Source organism: Balearica regulorum, chromosome 4, assembly GCF_011004875.1.
Source record: "Balearica regulorum gibbericeps isolate bBalReg1 chromosome 4, bBalReg1.pri, whole genome shotgun sequence".
Lineage (NCBI taxonomy): Eukaryota > Metazoa > Chordata > Aves > Gruiformes > Gruidae > Balearica > Balearica regulorum.
Genome location: NC_046187.1, coordinates 43,154,915 through 43,170,953, shown reverse-complemented (window position 1 = coordinate 43,170,953; position 16,039 = coordinate 43,154,915). Strand labels below are relative to the sequence as shown.

At 36.7% G+C, this 16,039-nt stretch overlaps 1 protein-coding gene across 11 annotated transcripts in view; it reads left to right on the top strand.

Moving 5' to 3' along the window:
- ASB5 (ankyrin repeat and SOCS box containing 5) overlaps positions 1-16,039 on the top strand; it is a 42,258-nt gene that overhangs the window by 20,494 nt on the left and 5,725 nt on the right. For 6 of the 11 annotated variants that reach the window (XM_075751916.1, XM_075751914.1, XM_075751911.1 and 3 more), the window contains 2 exons: positions 14,282-14,361; positions 15,435-15,542. In XM_075751916.1, coding sequence (XP_075608031.1) covers positions 14,282-14,361; positions 15,435-15,542 — 188 coding nt within the window. Of the gene's footprint in view, positions 1-5,370; positions 5,730-11,077; positions 11,146-14,281; positions 14,362-15,434; positions 15,543-16,039 lie in introns of those variants that run through there. The other 5 variants (XM_075751920.1, XM_075751921.1, XM_075751919.1 and 2 more) reach the window with 3 other exon arrangements.

Genomic DNA, 16,039 nt, shown 5'->3' with positions numbered 1-16,039 from the left:
TACTGCAAAATAAATCTCAAGATGACACTTGCTTAGAATGAAGCAAATGATATCAGATATCAGCAAGATACCAGAACCATTCTTCTCTGAAGAACATAATCTACTTTAAAGGGATTTTGGTGAGAGTTATGTGATGCAACTAGATTGGCATGGCCAGAGCCTATTTGCAACATCAAAACCCAAGCACATCTGTTGGCAAACATTGACTCTTCCCTCACCTTAAAGAAAATCTCTGAGGCTACAGAAACTTCTAGTGAATATATCTGCTGGAGCCTCTTTGCATACTTGCTTCCCTGAAAGGAACTGAGATACCCTATCATGTGGATTCCTTTGTGTTTGGTTTTTTTTTTTTTCTTGCTTCTATCTATATTTGTATGTCAGGACCTCCTTGAGAAGAGCATCACCACAAGCTGTACTTTATGGTTAGCGTCCTTTATGTGCACCTCCTTGAAATGTGTGTTTTCTAAAGATGGACCTTAACTTGTCACCAGCCTAGGTCCTTTTGGCTTGCTTGATGTGCGCAGCCTTAAGTTAACTCCCATGGAAATCCCCTTCAACTGATTTCTTTATTTTTCTGGATTAAATTAATAATAAGCTTTTGTACTGCAAACAAGTACAAAATGAAACATTGTGAACTCTGATGTAGCTTAAAACCTGGATTTTTGAAGGTGCATAGCAATAAGACTGAAACATGATCCTAAAGAAAAGCTGCTGGGAAACTCTAGTACTGGATTGGGGCAAGCTCAAACATGCCATATGCATTGGTCTTTTTTTTTTTTTTTCAGCAGTGGGGCACAAGGCAACAGGGGAAGACCAAAATAGCATAGCTCCCTGAAGGTGATGTTCCTTCCCTCAACCATAAACTTGTTATGGCCAGGGTCCTGCTATTCACACTCCTCTCTTGTAGGGGATGTTCTCAAACATTTGCAATGCAGGCAAGCAGCAAGTGAACTTCTGCCAGGGCTAGATGATGATGGCTTTGGGGGAATGCATTACGTGCCTAAGTACTGAGCTCTATTCATGATTGCAGCAATGCTGGCTGGTTGGTCATAAATCCATTATGGCATGCTGCATCTGTTGCACTAGTGGATGTTCTTCTTTGCTATGTCTGGAGTCTTTCTGGCAGTAGATATGATCTCTTTATGGCTGTTCTCTCACAGTAATTGGCTGAAGATTTACTCTGTGGTGCTCTATACCACTCCCATGCCGACTGCTGGTCTCATGCCTTGTGTCTGTCTTCTCTGTCAGTATCTGAAGCCCAGGCCTGCTTGGTAACTGATTTGTCTAGCTTCATCAGCATGACTGCTTGATTTGTTTTTCTTTAGCCCATATATTAGCAAATATTCTGTGTTACCACTGCCTGTCTGCCTGAAGAGCTCTGGCAGGTACACACTGCAAATCCACAAGCCAAGAAATGTAGTAAATGTGTCATTGTTCCATATTTGACTTCTGTGGTGGCTGAGACAGAGAAAATCATATCAGAATTTTAAATCTTTTCTAAACCTTCCATTCTGATTCCCAGCATCCAAGGATACAAGGCCTAACTGTAAAAATCTCAGGGGAAAAGGTAGGAAAACTACTGGCCATCCATGCTGTTGCTATCTTAATAATAATAATAATAATAACAACAACAACAATAATAATTTGGATTTCCAGCTAAGAGACAGTAATGATACTGTATAAAGAGCAGGAGTGTGTAACAGGCTTTTTTGGCGCTTATAGCGGCATAAAGAAATGTCATTTTATGCTTAAATATCTAATGACATTTTAAGTATTGTCTGTGTATCTGCTGGCATTTGGCAAGATGCGGATGACAGAGGAGTGGTTGGTGACACCTGGGTAATGCCTAAGCTTCTGGTTGATTGCTAATGACTTACAATGCCATTGCATCAGCCATGAAATATGGCTTGATGCAAGAATTTGTTTTTAACAAAAAAAAAAAAAAAAAAAGCTGTTCCAGTCCTTTCTCTGTCCTGCTGTTGGAGCTTTATCACTGTATTTTTGTGGCACATTAACCTTCCTTAGCATTGAGCTGGTACTGCAGGATGTAACTGTGGCCACTGCAGCCTTTTAGGATGCTATGTTTTTGTTGGTAACCATGTTTCTGTAGTTATTTCTAAAACTTGCTTCGTCTTGGCTTCTCCTACAGGGAGGAATGTTCAGGATCTCTGCTGGTTCATTTCTGGCAATGTCAAATGACAAGCAACTCTTGGGGTACTGGCACTGAGATCCAGGGAGCCTGTGTATTGTTTCAGATTCATGGTTGTGGATCACATCAGCAGGAAAAGGCAATTTCTAATCCCGTTCCAGAATTTAGCGTGCGAGGTTCCGTGTAGTCACTGTGACCCCATAATAATCCTGGTCATAACAGTAGAATGAATCTGAGAGTACAGAACGCTTTGGGAAGCGAGGTGGCTTATCAGTTGGCTAGCTTGGGGAACGTTGCACACTAAACGCTGATCTGTGACATTTTAAAATAGTGCATTTTTCTCCAGTTTTTCTAAGATAAGTTGTAGTTTGGACTGTACTGCATCAAGCTGCATCGTGTACTGAAAGGTGTGTGGGGTTTTTTGTCGTTGTTTTTATTAACAGTTTTTTGTGTATCACAATTGCATCTTACTGCCTTAAGAACAGTCTTCAAAATAGAATGAGTTCCCCATTGAAAGGGAGGAACAAAAATTTCTTTCCATTTTTATTGCCACCTGTTAAGACCTGCTGCCCCTGTAAACTCAGAGCTATTTACTGACATAGAAATGTTGAAACTACTGACATTTCTTTTTATAAAAATCTGGATAAAAAAGATTGTGAAGGAAATAACTTTAAAGTTTCCTTTCACAGTACTTCCCCTGGATTATAAAAGTTGAATAGAACTAAATATTAGTGAAATGCAACATAGTGGATTATTTGAAGCTTGTCTGCTAGATTAAGTCAGAGTTCCAAACTCATCAGTAAAATCTTCTAGTTTCCTTACTCTGAGACTGTAGTGTCTGCCCCTTCTTCTGGCTGCTTTTTTGCAAGTAGCTGCTTTGCTTCCATGAATGACTACAATATGAATGCTATCCTAATTGCTTGAGTACTGAGGCAGGGAAAGTAATGGCCTACTGTGTTTTCTACGTACTTGGATATCTACTTAGATTTCTGTTACAGATTTTCTGGTGGATTTTGGAAGTGTTTGAGTGTCTTCTAGAGAGAAAAATCTGAGGAACAGAATCTGAGTGTCAAGCCTAAGTATTTTCAAATATTAATAGTTTTATTACCTAATGAAGTCATGAGATACTGATTTTTGTTTTGTAGCTAGTGTAACCAAGTGCATGGATGGCTGACATGAGGAAGATCACATAGCAATTCCATGTCAGAGGTGGAAGTGAAATAGCGAGTTCTTCAGTCTTACTCCACAGTTTTAAATGTATGTTCATCTCTTCTTTATATCAACATCTCAATTATATTTTTAAGACATTTCCAGTCGATTTCTGATGTTCGTCTAGCTTTCACTTTTTATGTACTGTTTTAATAGGACATTTTAGTGGCTTTTGCCCAGAGGATGAATAGTTGTGCCTAGTAGAATTTAGTGCAAAGTTGCTTCTGGAGTCCTGAATGGGATAAGCTTTGTCTTCTTTAAAGCATGAAAAAAAAGATAGCGCATGTTTTTGTGCATTGCATTCTGATGTCCTCCAAAGTATTCAAAATAACTTAATAATAATGAGTGGCAAGTGTCTAGGGAATAGAGATACTTTTCCTAGTACCATTGCCTTGAAGGTGGCAGATTTTGGGGGTAGTCTAACTCAATTGGTAGCTCATTGCTTCCTATGCAGTTCTCTGGACATGAGTGAGCAGGTGCTGCTGACTCCCATGGGGGTCTTCCACTTTGAAGCCATGACAGCTGGCTGTGTATCTGCTGGTTTCCGTGCTCCTGCAAGTCACACTTCTGAGACTAGTAAAAGAGAATAATAACCAGAGGGGCTGGAATATTTATGGAAAGCAAGTTGTATAAACTTCCAGGTTTGTTCCACTCCTCTAGAAGGACACAGCTTCGTTCTCAGCTGACAACCTCACCCACTAAACTCCTACAAAAACATGTAGGTCTTGTCTTCCCAGCCCACTGTAATTCTAGTATTAAAGTGATATAATGTGCCCTTTTGCAGAAGCTCTGTTCAAGACTTAGCTGCAGAATCTGATTGGTGGATGTGTAGAAGTGTTTATTTCAGCCTGTGAGATATTCTGGTTCATTCAGCTAGATAAAACCTGAGGGAAAACAACTTTCTGAAAGCAGCATAATGCCTGGGAGAGTGCAGTTGTGTTCTCTCTTGCGAGAATAGCAGAAACCCACCTGCTTCTGTTCTGTAAAGAGTGTAGCACCATTCCAGTAGGGCAGTTCTCATGTGCTGTAATTTCAAGGTGAAATTTGCAGCTGCTCCTTCTTCTTCCCCTTACCCCACCTAACTATAAAACCAAGAGGGATATAGAGAATTTCATTAAATACCTGCGTATTATTTCAACATCTTAGGGATGAATTTTTGTCAGGTGCCTGAAAAGAGTAGTACTAATGAAACCCTGTAATGCTAATTTCCTTTCAAAAAGTTTACAAATGGCTAGTTTTTATATCAATAGAAGAGCATAGTGAGGAAATACTAGAAAGAAGTGGCAGGGAGGTAAAGGCAGCATCTTAACATGTTGTTAGTACAGAGAATTCACTGTACTCTTTATGCATGCTGGAATTCTATCATGGATTGCTTCTCCCTGCAGATTTCTGTTGCATAGTATCAGTGTGATACATAGTAACAAACAAAAAAAATTATACTAGTAATTGATTGCCCTTGTTTTTGTTATTATTAAAAAAAAATACTGACTTGTGCTTTTTCTGACAAGACTACAGCCTTACTTTGATAATGGGATCAGACTTTCAAAATAACCAGTGAGATCTTTTTTTTTATTTTTTGGTAGTCAGACCATGCTTTTATTTATTCAGGACATAGTTTCTAGTTAACATCTGTAGGCCACCTTGTCCCCTATTTAAAACAAAACAAAACAAAAAACAACAGGAAAGAAACCCCACACCACAAAAACCCAGAAATGCTTCATAGTTTCATGGATTCTTCTAATTTCAAAGTCTGTCTTAACTGCAAGTTACATATGAGTAAAGCTTGATGCAGTAATAATTATTGTTTCTATTATTAAAAGAATTGCCATTCTGATAAAACAGTTTTAGTTTTTCTGGTTTAGGTTGCTTCTTATTCAAGCAACAAAGCATCAAATATTTATGCATTAAGAATCTGTTTCTTTTTTGGTTAAATGATTAAAAAATTAACACCTTCTTTCCATTTAAATCTTGTAAATAGTTAAGACTCATGTCTGTAGCTAAGCTGATTCTTTCTCCGTTTTAAAAATAGAAAATGCTAGAGCAGTTCTTCCCTTCCCCCACTATGTAGTCACTAGTCCAAGCTAGTAAATGTTACTGAATGGATTTCAGTGTTGTAGCCATTCTACAGCAAGTACAGCAAGATCCTTTGTGAAAAAGCGAAAGGAGGAGAAAAGGTAGTAGAAATCCATTTGAGGACGTTCGTCAGACCAGAGTACCTGCACCAATGACAGACAGGCTTTCCTCGAGAGACAAATAATGCCAACAAACCCTGCTGCTCAGAGGAGCCAGAAACTCCCCAAAAGACGTGTAGAAGGTATAGGGGAGAATCCTGCGAAACGAAAAGCTAGCTGGGGTGTTCTGACCAGCCAAGGTTAGTATAGCAGCCATGTCAGAAACTGTGTACTGAAATATGCTAAGCTGACCCAATTTATGATGTTCTAGCTCTAAACTGTTTGGTTTGGGGTTATTTTTTTTGTTCTTTTTTTCCTAGCTGTAATATAAATGCATTCTGATGTTAGTGGCACTTTATTGTTTTGCATGGGTTAACACAAGGGTGTTGAAGCTATTTTTGTTCTTTCTGCACTCTTATCAGCTGATCTAAAATACCTTTTCTTGTTTATCTGCCCTGTTTGTTTTATGCAAGTGTTTAAGGCTTGACTTACCCTGACTTTTGCTGTCCTGTCACAAGGTAACTGGATACTGAAGGCTAATCGTTTACAACAGGGAACTGGGGAATGAAAGGAGGGGGAGGAGTAAACTTTACATATAACTTTACATGTAAGGAGAAGTTTAGAGGTAGCTGAAATAGGAGGCAATTGAGGAACTACAGGTGACAGAGTTCTTGTCCTGTGCTAAGATACTAGACAAAGATATAACTGTAAGGGTTTGCATAGAGGAGTACTTAGGAGATAATTAAGTTGGTGGGCACTGATGTTTTCAGCAGTAAGGAACAAACTCTATTGTAAAACAAGTGTTTAGGACTGCTATTGTCTGTGCCATATTTTCCAAGATTTTTCATAATACAAGTGTGTAAAAGGGACCTTTGAGTAATTGTGAGAGTCTAATAAGAATTTTTTAAAAGAGTGGTCATAATTCCAATTAATATTGACCATATCATAAGGCTTAGACTGAAACAAAAAAGAAAATAAGGAAATCAGACTTGAAATTCTTGATAATATTGTATCAAATGAAAAACTGGAGATGTTAAAATAGTCAAGGAAAGGAGGATACAGGAAAGAGAGATTTGATATATTGTGCATAAAAATAATTATGAATTTACTATGTGAAACCTAGCTATATTTTATAGGAATCAGAGTTATTCTTCAAATACCTTTTCTAATTTCCAGTACTGCCAGTTTTAGAATTAAGCAATATTCAAGAATTTAAGCAACAGTTACCATAGCTTCCCAAGTAGCTATTTGAATGCAATGGTACTGTAAGGTTGTATTTATTCATCAGTCTTAATATGCAGTGTATCTTTTACCCTCATCTTGTTCACCATTCGGGCTAGGATTTCCTGATCTATTGTAACTTTTTTATTTATGAATATTTTGGTTAGCTCATTATTTCCCAAAAAACTAGGACATTCTCCCTCAGACAGAAAAGAAGTTTTACCAAAGTTTATCAATGTTAACACTAGCCACTCCTTGATATGGTTCAGGACTAGACTTGTTTACCATTCTTACAAAGAAATAGCCACAGTTAGTCAAGTTTTGAAATCTTCAAAATCACAGTAAAATATGGAAAGTAAAATTTCCTGAAGATTCCATATTAACACAGTCCAGCTGCTTACAGCCGCTTTGTGGTTGCCGAACTGGGTGTACACATTTACTGATGGACATCCTGAAGTACTGAGAGACTTCTCTTGGAATCGAGGGTCTGGTTGTTGCAGTTCACTTGAATAACAGCTATATCTAATACCAGTTCGAAGGAGGCTCTTTTCTTCCCTCTCTGTTCCTGTCCATGGAGGTACCCAAACCTGACTTTGTTCTTCAGGCATCCCGTGCAGAGCAAAGGAAGAGGACGTCATACAGCAGTGCAGTATGTAATTAAATATGCTGATTAGAAAATGGACTAAAAGTGATGCAGGGGGTGGAATATGTCATGATAAGATTTGGTGGAAGGGAGAAATGATAGAGTCAGGCTAGGTAAAGGTCTTCAGCCTACAGGCATCAAGATCCACAACCAGGCCATTGTACCAAAATCTGGATGTGGCAAAAATCGGAACACTAGAGCTAGCTTTGCTGCCCAGCTGGCTACTGCCTTTAAGACTAGGGATTATACCACGTGCTGCATTCACTCTCTGGCAGGCTGGGAAAATACCGAGAATACTGGAAAAATACCGGGAAAATTGCTTGCAGTCTGGATTAAACCTGAGACTGCATTTAAGGTGCAGAATTATTCCAGGCAGAAGTCCTCCAAAGTCTGAACTGAGCTTGGAATATCCATGTGCTTTTTCTGTCAGCTTTTAGTTGGGAAGGCCACTGAAAAACCCTTACTTTGTTTTAGTCACTTGTCCAAGGAACTGATAACAGCCTGAGTGCTACCAGCTGCTCTGCATACTCACATCGAATCTGATGTGGGTCTAATGGATTACTGAATTTAGAGGTTGATGTGATTTTACACCTTGGTGCTCTGGCTGTGGCACACAACGTTTGAAGCTACTTTCAGCCAGTTGTTGATTCCTCAGGAAGATGGAAAAAACCCGAATGCGCATGAGCAATGGGCAGGGGAGTTGTGGCTGTGCTTTCACATGCCGGGAGAAGGGCCTGACACACTTCTTCCTGTGTGTGCAAGGCCCGGCACAGAGCCGGCAGCAACAACCGCTGCTGCCATCGTCATTACCGTTGCCTTCACGTAGCATAGCGTTGCTTCTGTTGGGACCCAAGTGAGTTGTGTTTGGATATTGGTATTGTGGGTTTTTAGGATTTTTCATATAGTGTAGCGGATCATGGTTCTGTGTGAAAACTGTTAAACCGTGATGCCAAAGCACTCAAAATTTAGGAATTGTTAAAAATAATGTTGCCTGTGCCATGCTGATTTGACCCTCTAATGTTTTACAACCCAGTATTTGACAACACAGTCACATGCTGTACTTTTCCACAAAGCCCGCTTCCTTGGATGTGCAAGATGGGTGATGTTCTGAGAATGCATTAAGTTTATACTCAGAAAAAATACACCCTGTGTTTCACTGTGTGTTGCAAAGGTTAGAAGGCATGTAGTGAATGGTGGGAAAAAGGGTTAACTTTTTAATGTCTCTAAAAGCAGATTCTATTCTTTTCTTTGCTGTGGCACTTGTGTGTTTTAAGACCAACCATCAGACCTAAAAGTTTCTTGGCTGATCATGGTTAGTATTATCTAAACCTGAAATTTCAGAAGCTCAAAGCTCTCATAACCATCATTAAACTATGCTTTCAGTGTACACTCTAATGCTTAAGTACTCTGGAAAAAATAAGCTATTAGATTGGATTTAAGCATTAAAACTCTGTCTTTTGGTTCCTTAGTTATAAAATAGTATGAATGGATAATGTTAAGAAGATAGATTCAGCAAGAGGTTTGAAGTATACTTTTGTTACTGGAAGAATACCATGAAAAAGGCAATATAAAATTAACAATATTATAGTCAGTTTATGATTTGGATAGCACGCCTTAAAGAGCGAGAGATCCTGCTAGATATGGAGACACAAAATAATTTGAATGCTAACTCATTCATTGAATGCACCACTGGAATGGCAAAATGAATGTGTGGTCATGTAATGTGGGCATAGCATAAACAGAACTGTCTTGGGAAAAGAAGTTTAGTTTGTATGGTTTTCAAGAGTAGGGATCATTGGCATTTGCATTTGGAAGGAAATCCCCAAATTTTGAAAGCCTACATGATGATAAACACTGGAAAGAATATTGGTTTATACCAATTAAAGTTTCATTTTTTGTATGTGTATGTTTATATATTTAGGTGTATAAATTTTTATATAATTTTTCAGTCAGCTGAAAGCAAAGATTATTTGAAATATTGAAATGATATATTTAAATGCCACTTGAACTACATCTTCTCTCTCAGACATATTTTAATAAATCTGATTCTTCTGGAGTTCTTCAGTGTTGATTGTTGGAATTTCATTTGTTAAAAAGAAGTAGCTTCTGTTTTGCTGGTTATATTTAATCATAGTAGTTAAACTCCACAGATGCAGTTCTTTAACTTTTAAATCCTTGACTTTAAGATGCTTTCCAATAGTTTTTAGCATCAAATATCAATTAAGTAGTTGACACACGTCTTTATCCTGCAAGGGCTTTCGACAAATGGGTAATTTTATAGTGCCATAGTAAAAATCTGTTAGAACTTAATTACATATACAAACTGTCAGGCAGTTGTAACAACTGGAGTGAAGTGAGTCCACTGATCTTGGGACTATGATGATACAGTTTTTCTGTTGCAGTTGTTGCTCCTGTCTGTTGCTTCAGTTGCCACAAACTGAAACACTCAGAATATATCTTAAGGAATAAAAAGTAACAGTGATGAGCTGTTTGTTAGTTTTGCAGCTGCAACACTTTCCAAATAGTCTGTGTTTCGCATCTCCCAATAATAAACTGCGGCAGGCTTCTATTGCAGTTCTTCTCTGATGATACTGCTTCTTCTGAGGATGGGGACACCATCTATTTACCCTTAGAGCAGTATTTTTCTAAAGTGCTGAAGCCTGGTGTACATCTTGTCCCAGTAAAGTCAGTGAGAAGACTTTCATTCATTTCCAGTTCTCCTTGTTTTGAAAATCCAACTTTTTAATGTATGTTTTATACTGTTTGGTTTTTTTTAAGACTACACAAAGTTTTAGAAATAATAATAATAATAATTAAAAAAAAGGATGGGATGACTGGAGTTAATGACTGTTAGGAAAATATTTTAACTTAGTATTTTACTACTGTGATCATTCCTGATCACAGGAATGACTTACAGGTAATTGCAGGACTGAGGTCTGTAGGAAAACATGAAGAATATAATATTAATGACTTAGAAAAGGATCAAAGCCAGAATTGTAAATCCCCATTTTAGGGGATTTTTCACTGCTGAGAATAGTTATCAAACCCCAATTTAACAACCAAAGAAGTGTTTAGAAGATAACTGAGGCAATACTGAACTGCTAAAAGAAAAACATAGTTCACTGTAGGGATGAAATAGCTTTTGAAACATGTTCAGAATGTCTTTGCTTATTTCTTTTCTAAGTATATTATGACTAAGTAGTAAAATAACAGATGAACATTTGGCAGTGCTTCCCTTACAAATCTATCTAGTAATGCTTATTTTTGAGGATACAAAACTATGTGTCTCATTGCATGAGATTAAAAAAGGAGGAGTTTGTCCTGCAATTCTTACTCAGCTCAAGGTTCTCTTGATTTCACTGTGAGTTTCTCTTCTGTTGCAATTCCAGTTAAGCTCTCTTGGAAGGCAAAGGCACAGATACTGGCACTTTAAAAAGTTGTTATGTTAAAAAAAAAAAAAAAAGTGAAAAATGAACAAAAATGGCCACAGTCCTTTAGCATAAGAAAAGAAACTGGCAACTTGTATGTGCTTATATCTTCAAAGCTGTGTTTCCTGAAGGGTGAAAGTTCATATTACAGTGACCTGCTGATGTCCTTCCAAACATAGCTGCAGTGTACTGAGAACAGGCCCAACTAGCAAGAATAGATTTTTTTTTATTATTTTATTTTTTTTTTATTTTCCAGATTGAAAGAAATGAGTAGGATTTATAATTGCAATTGGTTGGAAGTGCCATGGGGAGATGGAGATTTAGGTATTGTATGATACTTTGTAATTTTTTTTTTTAACTTTGCCTGTTAATACAGTGAGTATATTTATTCTTTCTTGTTAGTGTTTACAAAGCAATGTAGGCTGCCCTTCCTGGTAAACTATACACCAGAGAACTTGGAACTAATGTAGCTTCTAAATATAGTTAGAGATACTTTGTATTCAGCATCTGTCAGAGATGACATCAGTAGGGAATTAATGCATTAACAGTTTTGGAATAGGCTATGCTTGCTAATACTGCTGTTACAGACAACAATGAATGAAAAAAAAAGCCTTTATTTATGTTCTTATTAGTGCTTTCTGAGTGAGAGACATAGAGAGTTTGTAAGTTAGCAGAAGGCAGCAATCTAGACAAAGAATTTATTTTGACACCTTTGATGTTTACTTATGATACATATTTATTTTGAACATATTCTTGTCCCTGTGGTATTTAATGATGAATTACTATGTTTATTGATAAATCAGTTGGAATTTGAAAGTTTTTTTCCAAACTTGGTTGCCACAAAATCTTTCTGCAGCATTTTGCTTATAGATTTTATTTCTAGTAGAGATGATACAAACATTTTGTATTTAATGGATTTAGCAGAAGTAAGTAGCTGCATCCACATAAAGATGGGGATATAAGGTGGGTCTAGAGGCAAAACAGCTCACAATGGGATCTGGCATTGTTTGATTCTCAAATGTCACTGGAGTAATGACGTTAACAGACATTCTTCTGAGCAATCCAAGAGGAAAGGAGGTGAAGGAAGGAAGGGTTGAAAAAAAATGTTGCTTTCAGATTCTACCTGTATCTTTGTTGTTTTTAGAGTTATACATGCCTGCAAAAATGTTGAAAGTGTGAGTGTATGTAATGGTCATAAAAACTTCATGACACTTACAATTTTATTAGATGTTTTTCTACATAATAGATAAGTGTCTCTTTTTTCCTGTTAATTTAATAGTAGAATAAACTGTCAAGAGAGAGAAGTTCTCATCTGTAGAGACAGGGGGACAATTTTCAAAAACAGTCTCTAAATACAGCTTTTAATTATTTTTGAGGAATTCTTTGTAGCTGCCAGCAGAACTTAATGGATCTAATTCATTTGAATTAGAATGACTGGAGTGCTGGTTCAGATACTACTACAGAAGAAGGAAAACATTGGTCAAAATTCTCATAGTGATTGCACACATCCAACCTACAATAGGATAAGTATATTTGAGCTTATTGGGATGACAGAGAAAATACTGATTTTTGTGAAAATCAGGTCATTTTAAGATTTCTGACCTCAGTTTTTGTAGTATAATACCCCTTGAAATCCCCATCGCTTTGTGTATGGGGGTTTTTTAGCTGTTATTCTGACTAGCAATAACAGTTGCAAAATGCTACGTTTAATAAACCTCAAGTAAAAGGTTTAGGGAACGATGTATATGCATGTACATACACAGGCACACACAGATGATCAGAGCTTAGTGCAAATAACTCTGAAAGAGTATTGGAAGCTGGATCTTGCCTGTGGTCCATCTACTCCCACAGATAAAAGAGCACAAGGAGCTTCACAGATACTGGATACTCTGACATAATATAAATCTCCATGCATTTTTAAAATCAAGTTTACAAAGCTTTAATCTCCTATATTTTTTAACTTCTGTGATCAGCTTTAAATATTCTTACAATAATTTAAATACTCAGCTGTGCTTTTTTTTGGCAAAGTTTTTTATCCCAATAGCATCCAGTGGAGCTGAGTTCCACAGTGTAGTTTTATGTTTTGTGAGAAGATACAGTCTTACATCTCAGTAAGTTTTAGTTTCATTCACTAACACTTCTAGGAAAAGGGAGGTTTTATCTCAACTTCCATATTGTGCACTATTTCATATCTTATTAACTATGCCCTGATTTCTTTTCAGGTTGAGCAGTCTTAACTTTTTCGGTCATTCTTCATGTGATTTGAGTGGGTTGTTTATTGTAACCAAAAGCGTACTTTCTGAAACAGGCTAGGACAGAAGGGATCCAATAGGAAAGAGAAACGGGGTCTATTTCTAGTGAGTAGTTACCTTAGAGCTTAGACTGATGATTGCCAGTGATTGAGCAATAGCCCTCTCATTTAAAATTCGTTGCCTTGTCACTAAAATACAGTAACTGGCTTTGCAGGCAGTCCTGGTCCGTTGCAATGGACAAAATCAAACGTGTTCGTGTGCTGGAGATTTAGCTGCCATTGTTACCGATTCATCATACTTAGCTAGTTCTCACTACATTTCTTCAGGGATTTGGGGGGGCTTGATATAACTCACATGAGTGATTGTATTAGCATTTTACAGTTCTGATGATTTTCTTCTTACAGGAATAAATATTGGTAATTCATAATATATTTTGAATATGGTTCTTCTTTGCATGGTCTCTCAAAACCTAATTTGCAAAATTAATACGATAAATTGGTATCATCTATGCCTGCAACCCTGTCTGGCTAGAAGAGACCTGTCAGTGGCCAGTCTTCTACAGGAACGGGCAGGTTCTTCATCAGGAGCCACAGGATGACTCTGGGGTGGGAGTTAAGGGCGGGGGTATGTGTGTGTTGTTATAGTTGTTTGGTGGTTGTTTTTTTTTTTCCTTTCCTTTTTTGGGGGGATAAAGAAATGAAAATAAATGCCAAACCTTTACATTAAGCATATATATCTATTTTTAGTCCTAATACCCTGTTTGAATGAGAACTTAGACTTAATATAGTATTTCTGCTATAGCAATTTTTTTAGTGTGATTCTCATTGTATTTTTGAATTTTTGAAGCCTATAAATTTCTATACTCCAGTTGCAAAAATAAGTTATATGCTTTTTTTTAAATAAACTACGAAAAAATAGAAATGGAAAATACAACAATTGATTAATTTATTAAATCAAATTACTGAAATCAATACATTAATATGTTGTTCTCTGTACCACATAATCATTTATTATAGATGTTGACAGTTAATAATAAAGCAGTTTTTATTGTCTAGAAACTTATTATTTGAAATACAGTCTCTAAAGAGAAAAAATAATTTCATAGGCCAGTTGACTTCATTCTGTGATTATATTTTCTTCTTTGTTCTATGCATACAAAAATCCTTCTAATTCATATGGCTTACTCAATAAATGTTGTTATTATATAGGTTCTTGGGCAGATCGCTCACCTCTGCATGAGGCAGCCAGTCAAGGACGTCTTCTTTCTCTAAAGACTTTATTGTCACAGGTGAAGGCTGTGTTCTTAAAATTGCTTTAATTTTTAATGTTACTTAATTTCTCAACATAGATTATTAATGCAAATTTAGTATGCTTTGCTTTTTTCACTTGAGTTTTTCTGAGCAATATACACTTAAGAATTTTTTATATGATAAGAAAATATTTGAAATATTTCCTCTATATGTTTTAAAACTTCCCCCCCCCCCCCAAAATAATCTTTATCAAAGCTGTATCTAAATGTATATCAGTCTTCCCCTCTTGCATGGTATAAGTCAATGTAGTTCCAGTGCTTTAAGCCCTGAGGTAAATAGAACTGGTCAGGAACATACTTGTTAAGCGGAAGAGTCACTGAAAGATTCTGGGTTTTGCATATTTGTGATTTAAAAAAAAAAATATTTTGTTAATAGCAAAGGGAGAGAGTGTAAACCACTAAATTTTAATATTACAGTATTGTCATATTAGCTACTACAATACTGAAAAATTATATGATAGAATACATTTGATGAAAGCCAACAGATGCAATCATCTACTGCAGAAAATGTCAAGGGCTTGATGATTTTATCAATCCAAGAAGTCTTTTCCTTGCTAAAATTCATGGCTTTAGATATTTCAGACCTTAAGTCGGAGAATCGTGGAATCACAGGACAGTTTAGACTCAGAGCCCTGTTGAGTTTTAAAGATCACCTTGAGTGGAGATGCCCCGACCTCTCTGGACCTTGTTCCAGGGTTTCACTGGCCCCACAGAGACGTTCTTTTTCATATAACTAATTGGAATTCACCATGTTCCAACTAGTGTCTGCTGCCTTTTGTCCTATCACTGTGCATCTCAACAGTCTGTTTCCATCTTCTTTATATCCTATGCCTATTTCTGATTTCTAAAAAAGAGCTGACAACTTATTTTATTCTGTTATATACATTAATTGAATGAAAGATTCTTTTTATGCTCACTGAAGATTTATTTATTGCAAGTAGAGTTTTAAGCCTATTTAGAGTATTGTAAATTATTCATTTGAACAGTAATGTGAGCAAATAGCTCTTAACAGCTTTTGTATGATCTTTATATGTCATTCATGTCTTGTTTAGGGGTACAATGTAGACACACTAACAATTGACCAAGTAACTCCACTTCATGAAGCCTGCCTGGGAGATCATGTAGGATGTGCAAGAATCCTTCTTGAAGCAGGAGCAAATGTAAGGAGGTTTTTCTTTGTATATGAAGTCCAATGCTAACCTTGGTCTAACTGAGAAGGATATATGCCTTGATTTTATTTTTTATTTTATTTGATATTTCTCTCTACTCTCCCTATTGATTAAGTTGATCTCATTTAATTACAATAAGCTACCATCTGAAAGCTAGCAAAGGAAAGGGATGGGTCAAAGACACATCCTCAGAGAGATGTTAGGTTAAAAGAAAAAAACGAACCGAACAATCCACACGATTATGTGTATAAGAGTAGCTATCAAACCAAAGAACAGTAACAAGGAAAATAGATGGGAGTTTGGCAGATGCTGAGACAGAGTAATGAACTGGAGAGAATCGGCTAGCAGTATGTCAGTAGCCTTATTTCTTCTCTGAATTTCATTACATTCTTTCTCTTCTAAAATATGGAATACATCCTTCTCCTTTACTGGTTTCCTCTTGCTTTGAGTGGCTTGCAAGAGACTGTTCTTTTGATCTCCAGAATATC